Raw genomic sequence first — 24,697 nt, forward strand, 5'->3', positions numbered from 1 at the left:
ATCTAGGAGTCCCAAAAGGGGATACTGGGACCGGTCACAGGGGGAAATGGGAGTTTGGGGATAGAAGGACCTGGGTTCAGGTCCCAGCTCTGCTGTAATACAGGTTTGTTTTGTTTTGCTTGTATATCTTTTTACTTTTAGAGGGTTTTTTTCTTATTACAAAAGCAATCATTGTTGTCAGCGAATATAGTCTTGACTGCACTATCTTGACCAGGTCTTGAGGCCTTGGCTAGAGATGGTCATTTCCCCTTCTTGAGCAGCCATTTAAGTGCACACCCAACCTCTTTCCTTAAAGCTCTCACACTCCAGGCCACTGTGCACCCACCCTAACCGCCCCACGCCGGGTACCAGGCAGTGAGGAACAGCCCAGTGGTCCAGCTGACCCCCAGCCGCAGGCCACACACGCTGCCCCAGCCTGCAGTACCCCGCGCCTGGGTGCAACCCCGTGTGGCCACACTCTAAGTTACAGAGTTCTGCCTTTCTTTCTCCCGGTGTCATCCTGCTGGGTCCCGCTATCAAAAGAAATTTTGCATCTTATGAAACAGACATAGAAGGACCGGGGTCCCAGCTGTGCTGCTCACCAGCTGTGTGACCTTGGGCAATTCTCTGCTCCCCTTGGTTTTCCCATGTAAAGATGGGATCCCTGATGCATGCGGTCAGCACGTGGGCTAAGTGAGAGGATGCAGGTAGAAATCTTAGTAAAACGTCAGGCTTCACAAATGCTCAGATGATTCCTCCCCGACACTTTGTCCATATCTGCACCTCTAACCCAGCTGCGGAGGCTGTGCATGGCAAGCGTCATTCTGATTGGACAATGACCGTGAACACCACTAGGCCCCATTGCTTCCCTAATGTCCATCCACCCTTTTCCTGGACAGAATCCAAGTTTTGTCCAGGTGCGCACCTTTCTGTGAAGGCGACCTCTGCCCGGGGTAAATCCTTCCTAATGTCAGCCAGGTGGGGTGAAACATCGGTTGGTAATTAGTTGAGTCAAAGGCTTAGAAAGCAATTCTGGCCAAAGAGGATGTCTGAATGGAGGGTTTATGGAAAAGGTCCCTCACCGTAAAGGAGAAACTCGGCCGACCCTGCTCTCAGGAGGACAGAGTCGTTTGTGGCAGGTTCATGCTCCCACTGAAGACAAGAAAAGGCAGATAAATCACAGAAACCATCTTTTAAGACACTAGAAACCTGGAGAAGCAATAAGGACAAGAGGGACTAAAATTCCCGAGGTGGGAAATCTGTAGACTCGACCGGAAAATTCATCACCACCTCCCCCGCTGTCTTGGGGCTGCCGGGAGCCTGTGGATCTGGCTCTGGCCAAGGGAGAGGCCACTCCTAGGGGGAGAGGAAACAAGCAGAGCTTCTGGCAATGACGCAGGGCAGGAAGGACAAGACCGGAGAGTCGAGAGGCCTCTAATGTATGGTTGGTCTCACACAAATTTTAGAATCCGTTCATCAATTTCCACACCCAGAAAGTTAAAAACACAATGAAGCACCACTACACACGCACCAGAAGGGCTAAAATTTTTAAAAACTGACAATACCAAGTGTTGGCAAGGTTGTGGAGCAACCGGAACCGTCTTGCAATACTGGAGGAAACACTTTGGGAAGACATTTGGCGATACCGACTGAAGCTAATCGTACGTATATTCCACCTCTGGTACCTGCCCAATGGAAATGAGGGCTTATTTACACCAAAACATGTGTAAAGTATGTCCAGAGCAGTGTCCTGCATAAAAGCCACAACTGGCCAAATGCCACCAGCATTAGACTAGGCAACGGCCCTGGTAGTTCTGGACGATGGAACACAGCACAGCAACAAACATGGGAGTGGATGGACTGCCAGTACGTACAGCTGTGTGGGTGATTCACAGAGCAAGGCTGGACAGGAGACGTGGGACACAAAGTAGCTGATGCCGTTTACACAGGGTTTAAAAAGGAACAATTTGTGAGGAACTTCAGGGGATAGATTCGGGCAGGAGGGGCACAGGGAGCCTTCCGGGTTTCTGGAATGCTCTGTATCCTGATGTGAGTGGTGGCTACATTGCATATCTATGTATATATTATACATGTGCTACATACCTGGTATATATAGATCTAATTTCATCAATCTGTACACTTAAAGTTTATATACTTAGCCGTATGTAAATTATATCACAATTCTTTTCATGAAGGAAACAAAGAGACATCTACAAGCCTGTTCAAAGCAGTACTATTTGAAACAGCCACAAATGGAAAATCATCCAAAGCTCGTCCACTGTAGGGTAGATGAATAACTTGTGGTGTATTCACGTGACACAATACTGTGTAGCAGTTGAAAGAGGCAAATGATATCCAGCCACAGCAATACAGATGAATCTCAGAGGCCTTGAGGAAAAGAAGCCAGACCGGGAAGAGTATGATTCCAATTATACAAACCGGCGCTACTAATCCACCACATCAGACGTCAGTATGCTGCTCACCCTTGGGGGTGACTGAAGGGGACATGACAGGGCCTCCTGAGGTGCTCTTAGTGAACTGTTTTCTGATCTAGAGGCTGATTACATGGATATTTTCACTTTGTAAAAATTCATCAGCATGAATTTGTGATTGGAGCATTTTTCTCTGTGTTGGTTATAACTAAAAACAAACAAAATCATGGCATGAAAAATGGGTCCCCTTCTTCTCTGGGTTGTCATGCTTGTATGTGATGTCTGGAACTGCAGCAGCCACCTTGTGAGCTTGAGGGGCGTTATTCCAAAAACTGATGATTACAGAGTGAAGAGATGCAAAAACTCTTGTGCTGTTGAGTCACTGAATTCAAGAGTCATCCTGGGTCGGCAGACGCCAGGTCTTAGCTGACTGAAGTCACGACAGCCAGCAGAGGTCAGCACCATCAGTTTTCTGGCCCAGTTAGTCTGGTGGCTGATTGTTCGAGGGGCTTCGAGCCCTGTAACATAGCTCAAGAATGTGCATCAGGCTATTCTTTACCTTTGAAGCAGAACTGGGAGTCTTGGTGACTTATCTGTCATCTCTGTTATGGTTAAGTTATTTCCCTGGCCTGGTCAAGGGCAAGCACTGTGGCCAGGCTTAGATCACAAAATAGCTTAGGCCTAAAATGGCTTCTCTTATTGATCTTGAGGGGCTGCAGGGTACAGTGGCTTGAAGTAGGATCTTAGTTTCCTGACTGGGGATCAAATCCAGGGCCATGACAGTGAGAGCGCTGAATCCTAGCACTAGACCGAAAGGGCTAGCGGACTTAAAGCGGGGCCTAGGTTCTTGTAGCGGCCTACGGGTCCACGAGGGTCAAAGAAGAACAGCAGTGATCCCGAGCGGTCACCTGGCATGAAGAGCCCACTGAAGGCGAGGCTGGGGCCGCGGAGGCAGCACCACCACGAGGGGCGCGTGGAACCAAGGACCACGGATGTGGTGGCTGCTCTCCATGCACTGGACGCTTGAAGAAGGAGAATGGTAAGTCCCAAATCTCTGACTCATGATGCAGACTGAGAGCCAGGGTTTCGGTGAAAGGAGCTGGTTTCCTGCTTCTGGGGGCTGAGCGCGCCAACGGCGGGGGGCAGCTGCTCACGCAGGTTCTGCTTTACAACAGCCAACACCCACCAAGTCTCAAAGTGAAGTTAGAACGTGGATCAGGACCTGAAGGGTTCCAGGGGCATCCTGAATACCCCCCCCCAAGCCTGCCTTCTGGCCAAAGCAGCCCCCCGCCCAGCGTCCGCTGCCCCCTTGAAGACCCTGGGGGAACCATGGAGCACAACAGGGGAGAGGTTTGGAGTTTCAGTGGTGGGTGCTGCCCTTGCACCCAGATGGGTGGAGAAGCGCCAAGGGTTGGACACTGGTTCCCCAGCCCAGAGGAGGGGCGGTCACTGCCGTCCTCAGCACGAGCCCCTTTTGTGCCTTGAGGTCACCCCTTGCCCTGAGAGGTGCATGGTGCCCACCACCTCACTGCTTGATTGGAGTGGGGTCTCCTCGGTCCCCGGTGGGCCTGGTCAAGCTCTGGTTCCAGCTCTGAGAGTGGAACCTGCAACGTGTTTGCCCAGTCGGCCTTGGCAGGGCTCTGGAGAAGGCTCTAGAAGCAGAGGGTGGGAGCACAGGTTCCGAGCGGCGTGACAAGGTGCCTCCCCCAGGCCCGCCCACTCCTGCCTTTACAAGGAGGTGGACCCCGCTGCCCTGCTCTGAGGGAGGGAGACGAGGGACAGGTAGGAGTCCGTTCCTGGCCAGCCAGTGTCTGAGGGGCTCACCAGCGCCTGTGCCCAGGCCGGGCCTGCTCCGTGGCAGGCCAGCACCTTCCTGCGCAGGGTCAACTGTTTTGCGTGCATTAATCCGACCTGAATGGCAGATGGAAAGACGCTGTGGCCACCTCGTCACCCATGTGCAGAAACAAGGCAGAGGGGTGGAGAGGCCTGCCCAGCTCGAGCTGGGAGCCCCTCTGAACCTCCTTCTTGTTTCACGAGCCAGGACCGTAGGGAGGGTCAGGAGGCGCCTGGAGAGAGTGGTGGGGGGGCAGGTTTCTCAACCGCCCCTCCCCAAACGTGCCCAGACGGAAACCCGTGGGGCGGCCGGACCAGCACCTGCTAGCCTTCACCTGAGGTTCCTCATCTCACCCTCCCGGTGCCTGCTCTAAACTGAGATGTGAGTCTTGAGCCAAGCCTGGGTTTGAATCCCAGAGCCCCAATTCCCTGGGGGTCCTGGTGAGCCCAGAATGAGAAGAGGCACCAGGCTGGGGGAATGAGGAGGGCAGTCCAGAAGGGAGGCAGCTCCAGCAAGAGCAGAGGCGGGGCTTCCCTGGTGGCGCCGAGGCTGGGCGGCTGCCTGTCGATGCAGGGGACGCGGGTTCGCGCCCCGGTCCGGGAAGATCCCACATGCCGCGGAGCGGCTGGGCCCGTGAGCCATGGCCACTGAGCCTGGGCGTCCGGAGCCTGTGCTCCACAACGGAGAGGCCACAACACTGAGAGGCCCGCGTACAGCAAAAATAAATAAATAAATAAATAAATAAGAGCAGAGGCGGGACCTCGCCTGGGCTGCAGATCAAGGGGACTGACCCCTCCCGTCCCAGTCCTGCTTCAAAGTCTGGGCCCTGGAGTCTCTCACCTGCGGCTCAGGGGGCCCAGCTCCATAACAAGACCCCCAGCTCCCTGGGAGCAAGCAGCTCGCTGCCTGAGTTCCACCTTCTCCAGGGCTCTCTGTGTCCCGGCCCCCATCACCCAGAATCCCCTGCCCCATCCCCGCCCCACCGGATCCTGGAGCCACAGCCTCCCACTCAGCGAGCTCCTCAGGCAGTGGGCAGGGCCCTGCACCCCAGCTGCACTCCCTGCCTCGACCCCCCCAAGCTCAGGGCCTCGGCCGGTCCGCCCATCCCTGAGTCTCAGATTCCTCATCCACACGGCCCCCCATGGGCTCCCCCATCCCCTCCTCCCCACTCCCCCCAGGGGTCTCACCTCGCCCCTCTCCCACCACCCCCTTCCCCAGCAGGACTGCTGGCAAAAGCCTTATACCTGAAGTTCTGCCACCACACCTGCCGGGAGTCCAGGTGGGACGTCCCGGGATGCGGGTCCCACTGCCCTCCCTGTGCGGGAGAAGCGCTGCGGCCGGGAGGGCCCTGAGGGCCCAGCCCACGGCCCGGGGAGGGGCGCCTGCTCGTCCTGGGCCGCAGCCCTGGCTTCTCGCGGGGGCGCGTCCCTGCCGCCAAGTTTGACTTAAGTGACGCCCCCCCGCCAAGTGCAGACCCCCGTCCCGAGCTCAGCCATCAGTGGCTTTCCTTTCTTCCCGGCGTCTTAGGTCCGAGCTTGCGGGGTGGGCAGCGCGGGGCGGGCGCAGTGCAGACGTGAGGTCTTGGCACAGAGTGCCAAGCCCCCCCATCCCCCCTCTTGCCACGCAGCCCCGCCTAGCCCGCGTAACCGCTCCCCGATGCAGGACACAAAGAGCTTCTTCATCCCTTTCTCCGGCTGCAGAGAATCCCTACAAAATTACTTTCAGCAGTAACAGCTCAGCGCAGGGGAGGTGGGTCCCTACTGCCGGGAAATAAATGCCATGCAGGATGTGCCCCTCGCCGGCGCATTTTCCCCAGGGGGCGCCAACACCAAGGCCTGCAGCCCTAGGCAGGGGTGGGCGAGGCCGACGGTGGGCGGGGCCAGAGCAGCCTCAGCCCAAGCCTGGGTGCTCCGGCCCTCGTGCCGGCGCGGAGGCCGGGGGTCCGTGGTGGTGTTACAGGGCTCACTCGTGGGCGAGAGCGCAGCTCCTGGCACGTGGAGATGTCCCCACATCGCCGTCCGAGAGCTGCACAAGGAAGGAGATGGGAGGAAGTTCGGGTGGAGAATTAAGGAAAAGGGTGGCTTTTCAGGGACTTGTTTTTATTTTCTCAGTGAGAGACACTTGAGTGTGTTTACATGCAGAAGGAGAGAAACCAGTCCAAAAATTAAACACAGAATCACCATGCAATCCAGCAATCCCACTTCTGGGCACAGACCCCGAGGAATCGGAAGCAAGGACTGGAAAAGCTGTCTGCACACCCGTGTCCGCAGCGGCATTATTCGCAGTGGCTAACACACGGTGGCGGCCCGGCAGTCCGCGGCAGATGGAGGATAAACACGATGTGGTCTCCACATACAACAGAATATTATTCGGCCTTTGAAAGGGGGGAAATTCTGACAGGAGCTGCAACGTGGATGACCCTCGAGGACTCTACGCAGGGGAGGGGGATGGGGAATGAGTGTTTAATGGGGACAGAGTTTCAGTTTTGCAGATGGACAACAATGTGAATGTCCTTCATGCCGCTGAACTCTACACTTAAAAATGGTTAACGTGGCAAATTTTATATTATGTGTATTTTACCAATTAAAAAAAATTGGTGGGGGGGGAAGGAAGAACCAGGAGACAGAAGGGAGGGGAGCTGAAGATACAGGGGAGGAGAAGGAGGCCGGGGATGGGGAGGCCGGAGGAGGGGCCATCCAGAGGTGGGTGACGCTGGGCACAGGGTGGGCAGGGCGGCAACCTCGGGGCCCTTGCCCCCAGAGGCCTGGCTTCTCATAGAAGTGGGGGGGGGCGGGTAAGCTGAGGGTGCAGGAGCAGGGCGTGCTGACAGGCACCGTGGGCTGCGGGGGGGGTACCACAGGCAGCCCCGCAGCTGGCGCCGGACACCAGGGATCCGTGGTGGGGCTTGGGGGGCAAGGGGAGGTGAGTCTCTCCGAGGTTAATGTGGATGGGCCGAGAGTGTCCAAGGGTTAGAGGAAATCAACCTGGGGTGTGGACGTGTGGAGGTGGGACGGGGGCAGCTTGAACAAATGGAGGATGGGGGCCTGGAATCAACAGATGGCTCCTTACACCCTGATGTGTCTCCTCACGGGGTCCCGGGGCGCAGGGGAGTCGCCCCCCGAGACCACCTGGAGCCGGCTCCCTCTGGCCAGCCCACCCGCACGTGCCTGTTTCTCAGTTATGGATTTCAGGGAAGAAAGAGGCTGTGCCGTATCACCGTCCCTGGGAGCTGCCTGCCTGGCCAGTCACTGGGGGGCCATCAGAAGCAGAGAGAGAGCCCACGAGAGACCCCTCATGGCCCTCTGACCACCGGGGAGGACGGTCTGGACTCTGATCTAAGAAGGAAGGCCCTCCCTCTGCTCCCAGAGGCGGAGACAGTTGGCTGCACAGAGGGTGGGAAGGAGCCCGGAACAGGGAGGGGGGCAGGAGGGCCGGCGCATCTGCAGCCCACATCTGCCTTCAGAGGCCCCGCTGGCCCGTGGCTGTGCGCTGCCAGGCCGGGCAGATGCCCTTCCCGCACCCACAGCACCAACCTCCACCCCTCAGTCAGAAGCGTTGTCCATCCCTCCCCAGGTCTGGGTCCGGTTCACTGTGGTGACCCCAGAGGCCCAGAGTGTGGGTTCACAGCGCAGACTGGGGCCACACCGCTCCCCAGAGAGAGATCAGGGCTCATATCCTTCCCCTACCACCTCCCCCTCTGCCAGGGCCAGATGGGGTGTGGACGGCCAGTGTGCCCCGTCCACGGCCGGCACCAAGGTCTGAGGATAAAGCTGTGCTCCGCCAGCCAGGAGGAACAAGGTGACTCACTCAACTCACTCGGCCAGAGGGGGCCAGGCCTGGCAGGGGGGGACCCACACCCGCTGCGCCCACGGACCATTCACGGGAGCCAGCCCGACCGAACAGGGCAGAGCAGGCAAGGCCGGACCCACACCAGGCAAGGGTCTGCAGGCAGGAAGCTGGGCCCCCAGGCTGCCCAAGAAGAGCGCTGGTGCGCATGGGCAAGGCTGAGGGAGAAAGCCCTGACGTAGAAGGGCAGAGGCTCTAAAGTGGGCCTCGGGTGCCCACAGGGCCACCTGCCCTCAACCCTGGCCCTTGGGGTCTGAGGGAGCCATGTCCCCACCCGGGGGGGCTTCAGGGGTGGCCCTTGTCACGGAAGCCTGGGGTCAGAGAGCTCCACCAGCAGGCGTGTCTGAGGCCAGAATGTCTGGGGGGGTTGAAGGGGGACCCCACAATCACTCTGACCTGAGGGCTGGGGGCCTCGTGCACTCCTGTGGGCCACCAGCCTCGGCCAGGCCTGGCCATGTGACTGCGTCCTTGTGAGTGGGACCAGCCCCCAGCCCCCTTGCTGGGATGCGGCAGAGGAAGCAGCGCCCACTGTGGGGGAGGAGGGGTGAGGTGCAGCCTGGGGCAGGGGTGGGTGGGGAGGGGGGAGGGGCAGTCAGCGTAGGGCTGAACCTCTGCAGAAATTCCTTGTCGGTAAAGCAGTGATGGTAACATTACCCAGCCCTAGAGTTGTTGAGGACAAGTAAAATGACATTTAATTTTACTTAGTGAATTAAATGTGCTAGTATTATTTGCACCTCGGCCGAGGCGGAGCTGGGCCCGTCTGGGGGGACAGGTGGTGGGTGAAGCCTCCCTGCTCCCTAACAGTTCTGGGAACCCCTGTGGAGCCCTTCCTGGGAGCAGCTCCCGTGGCCCCAGATCAAAGCACCTGCAGGAGGAAGCCAGGTCTGCGGGGGCAGCTGGGTGGGGTGGCCGTGGACACAGGCCTGAGCAATGAAGAGGGCGGGTCCAGGGCCGTGAGCACCAGACTGAGGGAGACCCTGGCTGGAGAGTGATTTTAGCCTCCAGAGGGGGAAGGGCTGGGGGCAGCTGATAACGGAGGCCGGGCAGCTTCCTGCAGAAGCTAAGGATGGCCAGGCCGGCCCAGTGCCCACTGGAAGGCGAGAGTGCACTGGTCCAGAGGAATGGGGGAGGGATGATGACACCTGGTGGCTGACACTTCAGAGAATGTCATCCAGCTGGCCTGTGGGGACGGTGGCGGGAGCCGCGTCCTACACGCCAGCGGGCACTGGCTCTTGATGGCCACGACCACTGTGAGAGCACTGAAGTCCACAGCACCAGGGAAAAGGGGACTGGGCTCAGGCTCAGGCGGCCTTACCCCAGAGCCAGCTCTCAACCTCTGCTGCAGGTGGTCCCTGAGAATATTCCACCCACTGGGGAAACTCAGGCTGGGCAAATTCAGGGGGTGGGCCACGCAGACAGTGGGCGGGCTCACGTAGACAGTGGGCGGGCTCGCGTCCCTGGCTCCAGGCCCCAATCTAGCTTCCTGCCCCCGCCCCCTCCTTTCCGTGGCCTCCAGGAAGGGGCTTCTCAGCAGTCCCCGAGCACAGTCTGCGTCCCGCAGGGGAGGAACGGGAGAGTGGGGCAGCCCAGGCCCACACACAGCGCAGCACGGGCAGGCTCCCAGCGGCTCCCCAGGAGGCCTCCACCCTGTCCTGGATGGTCGGCGTGGAGCTCTGGAGGGCAGGGGCCTCCAGAGGATAGGGTGTGAGGTGATGGTGGGAAGGCTTCTCTGAGGAGGTAGCGCCTGTGCGGGTGGGACAGCCTCGTGGACGTTGGCAGGAACAGCATCCCAGGCAGAGGGAACAGCCAGGACGAAGCCCCGAGGTGGGAGGGAGGGCAGCCGGCAGCCAGTGGGCGAGCGCAGGGCTGGCGGGACAGGCAGGCCCGGCGGGAGGACTGCAGCTGTGCTTTTCTTTGAAATCCTCTCAACAAGGCCCCCGGAATGCGGATGACGACTCACGGCTGAAGGTGCCTGGGCAGTGGTCTGCAGCTGGAGGGCCCGTGAGGCCAGGCTCCTGGGGCTGTGTGGCCTGGGCCCGGGTCCTTGGGGTCCAGACAGGGGGCAGTGGGCTGGCCGGCCCACACTACCGGGCTGAGGCCTCAAGGCCAGGACAGAGCCACACAGGTGACGGGACGCCCCAAGGCCAACCACAACGACTTCCTCTCCCCCACCCAGCCCCTGGAGTCAGGGAGGGAAATGACCATCCCTGGCCCAGTGCCTGGCCTGGGGGCCAGTGTGAGGCCCATTGTTTGAGGCTGGAGCTGGGGGGTCCAGGGCCTCCGGGAAGCCCCCGGCAATGTCCTTTGTCCCACTTCCCACAAATCCAGAGGTCCAGCGAGGAGCCGGGTGAGCAGACGCGGCAGCTCCGGCAGGATGAAGGTGCTGGTGGCTGTCCTGCTGGCTCTGCTGCTGTGCGGGCAGCCAGGTACTCGGGGCGAGGAGAGACGCTGCAGCGTGGGGGACAGCATAGTCCAGGCGCACAGGACCCCCAGGATCACCCAGCCTGGGGGCAAGACATGGCTTGGGAAGAAAGAGGGAATGCAGCTGGAGGCCGAGGCCACAGGGAGGTGGATGGGGCTGTCGTGGGTTCCCACGGGTCCCTGAACCTGCAGCCCCGGCCCAGCCAGGCCCTGGGGGCACGGGCTCCCTCCCCACCCACCCCCAGGCTCAGCCGCTCAGAGAGGCAGGCTGTGGGGTGCCCTCTCCTCTCCCAGCCTCAGTTTCCTCTTCTGTGAAATGGACAGGCCATCCTGACGGCTACGGGCCAGCTGCTGTAAAGGGCCAGCACACACCCCCTAGTGTTGCCGGTAAGGAACACACAGGTAAGGAAGCAGGGCCGGGGCTCGGAGACCCAGGCAGTGACCTCACCAGCTTGGGAGGCGGCGGGGAGGACAGAGGGACTGGCAAGGGGGCTGATGGATCGAGGGGTGGGGGCGTGGCACTGGACCCCGAGCATGTGTCCTCTGTGCCCGGGTAGTGGAGGTTTACAGGCGTCCCTGCGCGGCCAGGCAGAGGGCGGACGCAGGAGGTCGAGGATGATGACGTGGACGCTGAACCTGAAGGCTATGACGAGGACGACGACGAGGAGGACGACGAGGCCAGCGTGACTGCAGGCAGCAGAGGCACAGGTACCTGCCCACCCCGACCCCACGGTGGGCCACTTGTCCCCCTTTTCCAACACATGCGTGGGCACTGCCGAGGGCCAGGGTCCGCGAGGCTGACGGTGAGGACACGACAGGCAAGGGCCTCCACCTGTGAGCATCCCTCCCCTCGTGGGGGGAGGGGGGAGGAGGGGCCCCTGACACTCAGCACACCCTCACTTCTCACCCTGACCGTGACCCTCAACTGCCATCCAGAGTAGGGAGGCCTAGAGAAGGAGCCATTCCTGGGAGGGACAGTGGTGTCGCGGCAGAGAGGTTAGAGAGAGTTCACCAGGCAGGACAGCAGCACAGCGGAGCCCGGGATGGGGAGACCGGAGAGTCACAGGCCCTGGTGTGGAGTCCTGTTCAGAAAGACATGAGCAGCCTGGCACTGGTGGGGCCGGGCTAGGGGAGGGAAAGGGGCCAGTCCTGAGGCAGGGGCGCAGGGTTCGTGGGGGTCAGCTGAGGATGCGTGAGTGGGACAGGAGCTGGGAAAAGGCCTCCGAGGTGGAGAGGCCGGAGGTGGGGGGCTGGGTGAGCGGGGGCGCGCTGGGGACTGAGCCCGCCCGGCCTCCCAGTGCAGCTGCGGTGCTACTCCTGCCAGTCCCTGCACCGGGACGAGAGCTGCAGACAGATGCAGAGCTGCATCCTCCCCAAGACCTGCAAAACCATCGTCTCCCACTGGAATACTGGTGAGCAGGCCACCCCGGGGCAGCCGGACGGGAGGAGCCCGTCTCCCACGTCTGTGCGGGGCCTCGTCCCTACAGTGTGACGCACTTTCTCCACCACCCCCTTCCCACCCAGAGTCAGGTCCCCAGACCACCTACTCGGGGTGGTGTGCAGACACATGTCAGCCCATCAGCAGGACGGTGGATGGATCCCTGACGACCATATCCTGCTGCCAGGCCAGCCTGTGCAACATCCCGCCCTGGCAGGACCCCCAGGGAAGCGGGGCAGCTGGCCCCCGGGGTAGACCCTCAACTGTGGCCACCGCCCTCCTGTTCAGCCTCCTCGCCGGCCTTCAGGCAATGGTGTTCTGAGTGGGGGGGGGGGGGCCCACCCCCACCCCCAGCCCGGCTTATACCCTGGCTGGTCAGCACTCTGCCCACTGTCTTCCCCTCCCTTCCCCTCCCCTGCCCCCACCCCAGCTTTGGAGAATAAACTGGAAGCGTCTGTAATGATCCGGCCAGCACTGGTTCCTCACAGCCACGTCTGCCTCTCCTCAGTGTCCCCATCTAGCGCCCTGGCCTCCTCTCCCTGCCTGTGTGTGGCACGCTGGCCAGCATGTGGGCCTTAGGTCCAGGCCTCAGCTGCTCACAGGGTGGGTCCACCCAGCTCCTGCCCCTGGCAGAGAAAACACTCACCATGTGCCTGGGGGGAGACCACCCCAACTTGCTCCCCAACTTCCCACCAACAAAACACCTCCATCCAGGTGATGGGCAGCCCATCTGGGGGAGGAGACTTTGGGAGGAAGGCTTCCTTGGCCTATAGGAGGAAGGGCCCTCCAGCCCGGGAGGATGCTGGGATTTGAGGGTGCAGTGGATGAGGGGCTGGAAGAAGAAGAGAAAAGAGAGGGAGGCTGGAGGGGTGGTTGAGATGGGACTTTGCAGCCGATCGCTCAGCCTGGTGGGTGCTGGGGGCATAGGGGCAGTGAATGGGGCGGTCAGGCCACCAGTATCAGGGAGGGGTGACATGGCCTCTGGGCTCCTGAGGAGAAGAGGAGGGGAGCAGTGGGAGGGGGCCGGGTAGGAGAACCTCGGCTTCCCCAGTGTCTGCTCTGGCTAGGCTGGTGTCATTGGCTGCTGGGCACTTGGCCTTCTTGACTGGTGACAGGACAGAGCCCTGGAGTGGGAAGGAGGAGGCCTGGGCCTGGGCCTCAGTTTCCCCATCAGAGCAGTACAGAACAAGGCTTAGAGGACCCCTGATCCCCACCAGCTCAACATCCCCTGGGCTGGGAAGCCCAGAACTCTATCCTGCCTGTCAAGTATCCCAGCAGGCAGAATAGTCTCCCACTTTCCATTCTCCCCTTTCCTTACTAATGGAAACATCAAGGCCTAGCTGGGGATGGGGGGAAAATCCCTTAGGTAGAGATGGCATATCTTTCTCTTCTCCTTCCTCCTTCCTGTGGCTGGAATGATGGCTGGAGCACAGCAGCCACCTTGTACCATGAGGCAACATACTGAGAATGGCAGGGCAGCATGGAGGAAGGGGCCTGGACCCATTACACCAGCCTTGCACTGCCTAGCTCAGGACCCCTTTACCTGGGAGGGAAATAAATCTCTGCCATCTTGAAGCTAGTTATTTTGGGTTTCTCTGTTTCTTGCATTCTCACACGCTCTCATGCATATGCACGTATTCACACGTACTCCCACTCGCACACACACTTGTGGACACACGTTTGCACACACAGTCCCTAAGAAAGCATAGCAGATAAGAGCCGAGCTCGGGGGTCACACTGCCTGGGTTCAAATGTTAGGCCCACACCCTCCAGCTCCAGCCCCGGGTGAGCCCCTTCGCCTGCAGCTGGGCTTCTTCACCTGCCAAGTGGGAAAGTAGGAGACCCTCTCCCCTCCCTGCAGTGAGAACTGACTGAACCGCCGAGGGGGCTGCTTGTACCCATGCCTGGCAGAGAATAAACGCTCAGCAAGCTACTGTTGTCAGGGCAACCCTCACGCCCTGCCCCTGTGTGCCACCTGCGAGTGCAAGCTCATGGGAGACGCCCCACCCGAGTCCTTCACCATCACAAGAAGCCTCGTTAGCCACACCCACCCGCTGCAGAAACACTGGGCGCCATCACCCGCATTCACAGGATTCCCTTCCACCCTCCGCCCTGAAGCCCCCAGAGCTCTGAGAGCACAGACGCCCCACCGTGCACCTCTGGAGCTGACCTCCTTCACGGCCCTTGGCAGCAGGAGGGAGCCAGGTCGGGCTCAGTCTGAAGCCACTGGCTGAAGGGCCTGCCCTGGGCTCCTGCTTTGGCGACAGCCTCTTCTCTGGGCTCCGGGCGCACTGCGTGCAGCTGGGCCCCTGATTCCCGCCCTGGAGAGCAGAAAGCACAGCCCTGACCCCTCACTGGGGCTTTAACATGCCCCTGCCCGAGGGCACAGGAGGAAGCAAGTGGTACCTTGAGCGGGCAGGTCCAGCTGTGGGCGGGGACCTGATGTGCCTGCCGGGCACCCGGTCCCAAAACACCGCCCCTCCCCGCTGCCCAGCCAGCTCCCTGTCCTGGCACCCAACAGTCCATCCGATGGAAGTGACACTTCTGCGCAAGGTCACGCAGCTGGTGGTGGCAGGTCCAGGACCCAGCTGGGGGCTTCCCGCCGACAGCGGCCGCCTTCCCGGGGGGCCACGGGCCAGGCGGGCAGTGGCGCCAGGGCACCTGAGTCAGAGGTTGGAACTGGCTAGATGGCGGCCAAGACCCAGCTGGGTCCCCAGGCCAAGCCCAGCATGAGGTGTCAGCAGACGGTCACAGCCAGGCCTTGTCACAGCGCGTCTACGCCTTCCCAGGAGGCTGGCGGAGGGCATACCCATCTGGATCACTGCCCCTGTTCCCCACGGCTGCCGAAACAAATGACCACAAGCTCAGGGGCTTAAAACCACACCCGTGAATTATCTCACGGTTCTGGAGGTCAGAAGGTGTCACGGGGCTGCGTCCCTGTTGGAGGCTGTGACGGTCAGTTTTATGGGTCAGTTTGACGGGGCTAAAAGGGGTGCCCACGTAGCTGGCAAAACATGATCTGGTGTTTCTCTGAGAGTGTTTCCAGAAGAGCTTGACATTTGAATGGCGGGCCTGAGAAAGGAAGGTCACCACCCCACAGGTGAGTGCCCACCACCCAGTCCATCCAAGGCCCAGATGGAACAAAAAGTCAGCAAGGACAAGCTCTCTCTCCCTTCTGGAGCTGGGCTGTCCATCCTCTCCCGCCCTCAGACATCCGGCTCCTGGTTCCCAGGTCTTTGGCTCAGAGGGAATTTACCGCACCACTTTCCTGTTCTCGCGCTTCCAGAGAGCAGGTTGCGGGGCTCCTCGGCCTCCAGGACCACGTGACCCAATTCCTATAATCAGTCCTCTGTGCGTGTCTGTGTCCTGACCTCCTCTTCATATAAGGGCACCAGTCAGATTGGCTTGGGGCCACTCTTGTGACCTCATGTACCTTAATCGCCTCTAAAAACCCCATCTCCAAACACAGTCCCGTTCTGAGGTCATGGGGTTAGGACTTCAGCATGTGGATTTGGGGGACACCAATTCAGCCCATCGCAAGGGGCTGAGACAGGGCTCTGTGGGGGGCCCAGACGGGGGCAACAGCCCTGAACTGAATTTAAAGGAGGTGTTTGCCAGGGTGGTGGAGGTGGGGGAGGAGGGCCGGGGGACCTGCAGGCAGACGGGGTGCAGGGTGGGTCGCGGTGGGCAGGGGAGGGCTGGAGCACGGCTCACAACTCCAAGACTCCGCTCCCCAGCCCTGGGCCCCGCCTGCGGCCCTCGTGAGCACAGCTGGTGGCCAGGCAGGGTCGCCCGCTCCTGCTGGCTTCCTCAGCACTCGGCCCGTCTGCTCCTCGGGTGCCTGTGTCCCCCACGAGCCCCATGGCAGCGGCAGCCAAGCTCCGAGCACCAGGTCCTGTGTGCAGACCTTCTCTGTCGGCGGAGGCAGTCCTCGGCCCCCCTGCAAACCCCGCCCCCAGGCCGGCCCCGCCCTGCAGAGGGCATGCACCTGTGGTGACCCTGAGCCTGCCTCACACCTCCAGAGGTTGTGCTGTCGCGGCCTGCGGCTCCCACCTGCCCGCCCCACTGAGGGCCTCCCATATGGAGGTCTGGGGGCCTCGCCGGAGCCCCTCACCCCAGCCCTCCCCACTCCCTCTCCTGCCCCGCCTCCCCGCTCTCAGGAGTCAGGAAGTGGGCTTCCAACAGGCCCAGCGCTGGTGAAGGGCCTCTAGCCGCACTGGTCAGGCAGGAGAGGACGCCCGCGGAGCCGGCAGCTCCTCAGACACCCGGCCGCGACGGCAGCGGCCCTGTGAGGTGCCTCCTTCTGGACAAGAGCAGGCGCGTGAGGGGCCCGGGCGGTGGGCCAGCCTCCGGGCCTCGGCGCTCAGGCCTCGGGACCCCCCAGAGCAGGCCCTTCACCCTGGGCTCGTGCAGGCGCTCGGCCCCCCAGAGGGCCCTCCTGGAGAGCCTGATGCTGGAAACTTCCGGAGCCTGGTGGCCCTAGGTGAGGGCTCTGCCCTGCAGCTCAGACGCTGTTGCGGCTTCCCGGCTTTTCCAGTGTGACGTGGATGGGGCCCCGCCCTGCAGAGGCCATGCACCCGTGGTGACCCTGAGTCTGCCTCACAGGAGTGAGATGCCTGCCGGGCCTCCAGGCTGAACTGGCCTCTTCCCGGCTGAGGGACCTTGGCAAGAGGCTCGGCCTCTCTGTGCTCAGTTCTCTCTTCCGAAGAGAAGAAACTGCAGAAGCACGGAGCCCATCTCCTAGTATCCCCGTGGAGGCTGGCTGGGTGCCGGCTGCCAGGCGCTGGTGCACCACCGACGCCAGGGGTGAACGCCATGGTCACTGCTCTGACCCCGGAGCTGTCCCTGGGGAGTCTGCTCTGACCCCGGAGCTGTCCCTGGGGGGCTGCTCTGAGCTCCGAGCTGCTGTCCCTTGGGTTGGGAGGGCTCCTCTGGGCCCTGCCCTTTGGCCTTTGGAGGCAGGCTTTCTGTCTCTCCTCCCAGCATTGGGTGGACCCACTCGCCCTGCTCCCTTCCAGGTGCCCTGCCCGTGTCCCACCCCCTGGCCCCCGTGAGAAGGGAACAAATGAACCCAGTGGGCAGAGGGACCCCTTCTGTGTCCCCACCCAGCCCTGGCGCTGGCAGACAGCTCAGGCAGAATGCTGTGTTCCCTTCTCCTCTGGGCTCAGCCGGGCTGCCAGCTGGACGAGGGGCTGCGGGAGTCCTGTCCCAGTGGGCAGTCCTGGGCATCCCGCCCCAGCTCCTTTAACGTGCTGTTTTCTTTGGGACTTCCTTTCTCTTAGCACAGGAAGCAGATGGCCGTGGTTGCATTTCCCGTCCTTGTTCGCAACCATGAGAACCGGGTGAGGACGAAGCAGTGACCCCAGAGCAGGACATTCCTGAGGACAGAGACTCCCGGCCTTCGGCCTTGGACAGACCCAGTGGCGCCCTCCAATGACCACCGGGGTTTGCAGAAGTCGATGGACTCGGGGACTGGCCAGCAGCGGGAGCTGAGCGAGACTGCCGACTCCTAGGCGCACAGTCTGACCGGAAGGGAAGGGAGTCACAGCGATGTCACTCGAAGACGTCAGGCCTGCACACATCAAGGGCTCCTGCCTGAGAGCGGGTCGCGGGGAGGCCCACTTGGGGGTGCAGAAATGTGTTTCAGTGTCAAGAATGCTGACCAGAGCAGAGCCGCGCTCACCCATGGGACCAGGGTGGCTCTGGGCACCCAGAGGTGGAGAATTGGGGCGGGGGCTATGCTGGAGTAACATGGAAAAACCTCCCCTCAGGGTGTCCCCTTGCTCAGCCTCATAATCCTCCCAGAAAATACCCAGGGTACGTGGCAGAGGCGGTGGCACGTGGGCTGTCAGCCCTGCAGAGCAGGCGTCCTGGAGAGGAGCGGCCCCATGAAGCCCCAGCCTCAGCACGTCCTCGGGCAGGAAGCCCCCGAGTGCGGTGGCTGCAGGAAAGCCCTCAGCTCCAGACGGCTTGTGATCCACCAGCTGCAATGAAAGAGAAGCTGTGCAGACGGAACACAGACTCAGCCCAGGGTGAATTTATGCTGAAGGACAGGGGAATGTCAGCTGTGGTCTGGTTTCCCTTGCCCATTCCCGTCCCCATCCTGGCTCAGGTAATGCCTAGCGATTTATCTCCCAGTAAGTCTGTAAGCAGATGAAGGTGGGAAAGGTTATGTAATTTGTGAATGGATGTACTTACCACCCACCCCTCACCATCACGTGTAAGCCTGAGGGGGCGGACCTTAGTTTTTCTAAATAAATTGTGACACACAGTTGAGGAACACGCCAAAAGATCAGAAGTCAGTGTTGTTTGGAAGAACCATCGTACTGACCACTCGACTCCTGTGTGTCGGGAACAGCAGTTCTGGACACTGGCTGCCCGCTAGAATCATCCAGGGGTGCTTTAAAAAATCCCAATGATAGATGCCCACTTCCCCACCCCACTGTCAAATTAGCACCCCTGCGGGGGGGCGGGGGAACGCTTTCTTTGCGCTCACAGGTGTTCCCAACGAACAGCTCACGGTGACCACTGCTGCGCCGAGGGGATCTCGCCCTCTGGTGCCGCTCGAGCCTGACTGACCACCAGAGTCGCTAACCCTAACCCCCATGGCACTGTTTCACCAGCTCTTGGAGGGCACCTGGAAAAAAAGGTATTTTAAAAGATTCCGAGGGGGTTCTGAGGAAGAGCAGGTTTGGGAACCAATGACACAGAGGGACAAAAACGAATAAGGACGCAACAGTCCTGCCAACCGAGGAACAAAGAGACCAGTGTTCAGCAGCACCTGCCTTGCCCCCCAACGGCCGGGCATCTCCCACAGGGGTCTCATCTGGTCTCACGGAGAACCCCTGAGGTCAAGTTCCTGTCTGCACCATGTAGGTGAGAAAATTGAGGCTGTAGGGCTCAGGCAGGGTGGGGTTGGCGGCCAGACCCTCCCTCCCCGCTGAGGTGATCAGCTCAGTCCTTCAGCTCCAGCATCAGGCGGGAAGCAAAAGCCGCTCAGCGAGCCCCACAGTCTCATGGGGGTCACATCCCTGGAACGAATCAAATCACACACCTGTGTATGTATGTGTACGTATGTGTGTGCATGGTGGGTATGTGTACTGGTGTGTGTACGTGTGGGTGTATGTAACTCCCAAGTCTCGGCTTCTCAGACTGAATCCTGACCCATCCAGTAGCGTGATCCGAAGACTTTCTGCCCCAGCCTGACCTTCTAAATACTAGGTGTTGGGTCCGTCCAGTGAAAAGATTCTTCAAGCTTCTAGAAGGTTTGGACTGGATAGAGAGCATGATGTGAGGCAGCGGTGTGGACAGGCCACATAAGGATCACTTCTGTGGCCTCTCCCAGAGCCGGGACCACCAGGGTGCGGGACAGACCAGCCAGCACATCCCGCCCATCCCAGCTCTTCACTTGCAAGTTGCCCTTTCCCAGCAGGGCTGTGCTGAGGGCTTCATTCTCCCGTGCAGCCTGCACACGACCTGCCTGCAGGGGCGGCACAGCCCTCACCCCCCAGTGGCAGGAAACCAGTGACCATCCCCAGCCCACGACTGGCGGTGCAGCAGGCGTCTGGGTCCAGTGGTGTGACGCTGGGCAAGTCTTAAGCTCTGCGAGCCTTAGTTGTTTCCTCTGGAGAGCAGGTTCGGCACCAGCAGCACAGTGAGGCCAGAGGAAGTGATGGAAAGGAAGACATTTCACAGCCAAGAGCATGGCCCCGTGTAGCTGCCGTGGCCAAGCTGACCGTGGAAGGTTTGTGTCTATAGCCTTGACTCAACAGTGAAGGGAGGAGGCCTGGGCCTGAGACCTGGGGGCTTCGGGGATGATCGAGGTAAGACCTGAGCTTATTTGGGGGTTTGAGAGAAAGGCTTTTACTAGACTGTGCTGTCTTTACCCAAGACGGCACCCACTGCCCAGGACTCCGGTCAGCAGGGCCCATTCCAAGGCAGTCAGCCTGCTGGGGTCAAAAGCGCCCCGACCCCTGTCTCTGACCCCGGGATGTTCATTCATTCTGGGGGAGAGTAAAGAAGCAAAGAAATAAATATCACAGTCAGAACCTCCCTGGTGGTCCAGTGGTTAAGAATCCGCCTTCCAGTGCAAGGGACATGGGCTCAATCCCTGGTTGGGGAACTAAGATCCCACATGCTATGGGGCAACTAAGCCCGTGCGCCACAACTACAGAGCCCACGTGTTCTGGAGACCGTGTGCCACAACTAGAGAGAAGCCCGCGTACCGCAACTAAGACCCGATGCAGCCCAAAATAAATAAATAAGTATTTTTATAAAGAAATAAGTAAATAAATATCATGGTTTTCAGACCGTGGTCACTGGTCTGAAGAGGTCAAGCAGAGGCCGCGGCGGGGGCAGCAACTTTCCACGAGAACTGTGAACCACACGTCACTTTTAATTTTCCAGTGGCCACATTAAAAAAGAAACAATTACTTTTATTTAACGCAATATATCCAACATACTATCATTTCAACGTGTAATCAATATTTTTAAAGTACTGAAATATCTTACATTGCTTTTTCTTTGTTTCATATTAATTCTCCCAAATCTGGAGTGTGAGTTTGCCCTCACAGCCCACCTCAGTGTGTACCAGCCATGACTCCTCCGAGGCTCAGAAGCTGCTGTGGCTCTGGCCTGGTGCTGGACGGCTCGGGCTGGAGAGGGGGTGGGGTGGGTTTTAGGTAAGGAACAGAGCAGTGCTCGCCTCCCCGAGAGGAGGGCTAGCTACAGCCAGGCTGATTGTGCCGGCCCGAGACTGCCCACAGCGGGCCGTCCACACCTTGTTGGATAAACACTCAGCGAAGGGGGCCGGGCAGGGCAGGCCCAGAGCAAGCAGGGAGAGACAGAAACCCAGTGCCAATGCGGGGGCTACACGGGGGCAGGCAGCATGCTCTGTCCTCATTACCCGGGAGTCCCTATGTTCCTCTGAGCCTGACAGCTGTCTGCCCTGGCCCTCCCAGGCCACAGCCAGCCCGGAGGACCCAGGAATGCAAAGGCCTGGGTACAAAGCCCAGGGGCGATTGTTTCCCCCACTATGCAGCCACTTTGTTCTTCTGTAAAAGAATCGATTCCCATTCCCCTCTCTCATTTTGGACATGTTTACAGACTTCAGAAGGACTATCTGAGCTAAAAATATATAGAAGTATGCTTAGAAGAAACACGCCAAATATCGTCAGTTTGAAATAGGAGCAAACAGAAGAAAGGAGGGGGTTACCTTACTTACAAAAGCAACACAGAGGTTTCCAGTTTCGGGTCTGACGTATAAAATCAACATACATTCACTGAAATACAAACAGTAGAGAAGTACATAAGAGCAAAAAGTAAAAAGCCCTCGTCCTGCCCCATCCTCACCGGAGGTGACCACTCGCAGATTTAACATTCACCCTTCCAAGGATTTTCTGTGTATATGTGTGTGTACATGTGCATATGAACAGATACATGTGTGTGTTTCTTTCACACAAATAGAATTTTACTAAACATATTACCTTGTGGCTTGGGTTTTTTTCAATTAATAGTAAATGTGTTGTGGAAATTTTCAATTAATTATGAATATTAACTATTTATAATTCATTTTTTCAGATCAGAACATACAGATTTACCCAGAAATCCAGATTTTTATATGAACGATCCCAAATTTTAAGTTGCCAAATAGTTATTTTTATTTACTCACTGAACAAGCAGTGTTGACTTAAAACAATAAAATAGCCAGTTATTTTACAAGCAAAATGAGTTGACTTGGGAACAGCGACGAATTGCAATTTGGGACCTGCAATCCATGGGGAACCACAGGCAAGTCTGGAGAACAAAGAGAGGAAACTCTTTTATAGAGGAGAAGGGGAGTTGGAAGGGGCTGTTCTAAACAGAGTCCATTGGAGGAAACTGGGAGTTTGAAGGTTAGTGGTTTTTCATTGGCTGAGCTGTTGCCCGGTGGGGAGAAAATCTTCCTTCCTCCTGCTGGGTAGTAAGAGGTAACCTCCTGCTGGGTCTGCAGCTGACGTGGAGTGACAGGATGTGAGAGCTCCCCCTTCTGGCCTCCTGACTCCATTTTAAATGATGTTTCTGTTCATTAAATTTCACAGCAGTATTAAAATAACAACAGAAATCTAACACAAAATATGTCCACAACCCCATTGCTTAATCAAATTACGTTTTCATGCATGCATATGCTTACTTAAGGTTTGAATAGTCACAGTTAATTCTGCATCTCTATTTTAATATTATCGTGTGTCTTTTTTCCACTTCGGCACAACTTTATTTCTCCATTCACCTTCCCTCTCATTTTGCCTCATCTCCATATACCCCATCTGGTAGCCAAAGTTAATAGAGACGCAAACTACATCCTGCAGGCCAAGTCCGGCCAGCTCCCTGTTTTTGTAAATGAAGATGCAGTGAAACACAGCCACCTTATCTGTTTACATTTTGTCTATGGCTAATTTCACACTTCCAGGGCAAAACTGAACAGCTACGACAGAAGCCATCTGGCCTGAAAAGCCTCAAATATTTACTAGATGGCCCTCCACAGAAAAAGTTTGCTGGCCCCTAGTCTGGTGTGTGGGCTTCCATACATTTCTCCGTTCTCATATGGACATATAGAAACAAATACATGAATATAGGTTTTGTTCTAGCCATTGTTTGCTTTTATAATAAAACTTGCTTTCTTTTTACTTAACAACATCTTGAGGACAGTCATTGTGCATGTGTGTGTGTGTGTGCGTGTGCGTGTGTGTGTGTGTGTGTGTGTGGTATGATGATTAAGAATACAAGCTCTGGAGTCAGAAGCTTGGCTCTGCACGCACTAGCTCTACGACCTCTGGAAAACCGTCTGACTTCTCTGTTCCCCAATTTATTCAGCCGTGTCATGGAGATGTTATAGTACCTAGATCATTGGGTTGCTGTGAGGATTAGATGAGATAACACATGTAAAATGCTTAGAACATTCAAAAACTCTTAGTAAACATCAGCTATTATTGTTCATTCAAAAATATGTATTGAGGAAATTCCGCATAGTTGAAGTAATAGCAGCAGCATAAATCTGAATCTTCTAACATTTCCTTCAAAATATCAATAAAGAACAAATAAAACGACAGAAAACTCATGCCCTAGGCATAACTATGACAGAAAACATCCGAACCTTGAGTTACCTGTAAAACAAGAAGCAAGAAGGGGAATTTAAGATCCTGTGAGACAAAAGAAAGTTTTCAAAAATCAAACATCACACATCCTTTCCCCACTGACGCCCCTCTTCCACAAACAAAAGCCACCAGGTAACGAAACTATGCTTTTCTTTACATTGACACAAGAGGTCCCTCTTGGGCTAGGAATCTTGAAAAACAACCCATACCTCTGTACACAGAAATGCAGGGGTGAGCTCACCATCTCTCTAAAACCACTACACAAAGGGAGAGCAAATGGGGATCAAACAATTCAGCTCATGAAAATTCCCAAAATAACCAATAGCAAAATAGAAGGAAACTGTAACTCCAAACTGAATCAAATATCTGCAAGTATTTGGAGATATGGAAACAAAGGGAAAAAAAAACTTGAATCAGAACAGAAATGAACAAAAAGCAGGAAGAAATAAGGGAACTCAGGAAACCATAGAAGAAAAATCAATAACCAATCAGAAATGAAGACTGAATGACAAGATGCACAAGGAAGAACAGATTCGAATGAAATTCATAAGGCGGGCAGGAAAAGACAAAGAGAATTTAAAAATGAAGAAGTAAGAAGTGTTAGAGAGAAAGTGATCAAAATGGAAGAGATAATGTATGGAAAACTGGAATTCCTGAAGAAAATAAAACAATGGAACAGAACTAAGACTTAAAACTATAATCCAAGAAAAGTTTCTGGAAATAAAAGAAGACCTAAATCTACATCTTGAAAGGGATCACGAGGTACCAGGAAAAACATAAGCCACGATGACCAAGTCTGAGACCGCCTAGAAAAACTATGAGATTTTGACGATAAAGAAAAGGTCAAGGTTCCCAGGCAAAAAGGTCAAATACTTTCCAGGAGCAGAAGAATGAGACCAGCATCAAATTTCTCAAAATCCACAACAGTAAGCAAAGCGACAATGGAGCAGAAGTTTCAAAAAAGACAAGAAAGGAAACTGTGAACCAAGGGTTGTGTAGCCACTCACACTGTGATCGTACCTCAAAGGGATCCTGTACCTTTGAGCCCAACATGAGGGATGTACCAGAAGCTTCATCCAACCAAGAGATGACAGGAACTTCAGCAAAAAAGATGGATGGTGTGATCATTTAATGCCCTGACCTTGGATCTAACATAAAAAAAAGTGAGTGGTGGGACTTCCCTGGCCATCCACTGGTTAAGACTCCACGCTTCCACTGCTGTGGCCTGGGTTCAATCCCCAATTGGGGAACTAAGATCCCGCAAGCCGCGTGGCGTGGCCAAAAAAAAAAAGTGAGTGGAAGAATGTACTTTATGTGTATTTTCTGACCAAGTAGAAATAATGTAACTTCTAAAATGTGAGGAGGTGGGAGAGAAGGAGGCGGGAAATCTCCCTGATTGTGTATCAGCGACAGTACAAGTTAGGGTAACATTCAATCTAGGTGAGCACAGCTCTTTCCTGCTGAGCCAAGCTTGCCTCCCATGTGCCATTTCGTGTCCTAGAATTCTCTTCTCCCTGTTGGCCCCCCACCCATGATCCCCACATCAGAACACATGTAGGCGCCCGGGCTACAGCGCCCCACCGAGAAGGAAGCCGGTATTCTGGAAGGTGAGCAT

The 24,697-nt window shown here is 57.2% G+C and overlaps 1 protein-coding gene across 9 annotated transcripts; it reads left to right on the forward strand.

The window, feature by feature from the left end:
• Positions 1-9,572: 9,572 nt before the first annotated feature.
• On the forward strand, positions 9,573-13,492 carry GPIHBP1 (glycosylphosphatidylinositol anchored high density lipoprotein binding protein 1). Of its 9 annotated transcripts, XM_060035343.1 has the most exons (7): positions 9,591-9,793; positions 10,025-10,059; positions 10,420-10,517; positions 10,837-10,914; positions 11,101-11,220; positions 11,811-11,924; positions 12,037-13,492. In XM_060035343.1, exons 3-7 carry the CDS (start codon positions 10,466-10,468, stop codon positions 12,270-12,272), a joined length of 600 nt encoding a protein of 199 aa, XP_059891326.1. In that variant the 5' UTR covers positions 9,591-9,793; positions 10,025-10,059; positions 10,420-10,465; the 3' UTR covers positions 12,273-13,492. The 9 variants fall into 9 exon arrangements, with proteins under 9 accessions (XP_059891323.1, XP_059891322.1, XP_059891324.1 ...); XM_060035340.1 differs by having other exon boundaries at positions 9,573-9,806; positions 10,025-10,517; positions 10,807-10,914; XM_060035339.1 differs by having other exon boundaries at positions 9,573-9,800; positions 10,025-10,517; positions 10,807-10,914.
• The last annotated feature ends 11,205 nt before the right edge of the window (positions 13,493-24,697 follow it).

This window comes from Delphinus delphis, chromosome 17 (assembly GCF_949987515.2).
Source record: "Delphinus delphis chromosome 17, mDelDel1.2, whole genome shotgun sequence".
Taxonomy (NCBI): Eukaryota; Metazoa; Chordata; class Mammalia; order Artiodactyla; family Delphinidae; genus Delphinus; species Delphinus delphis.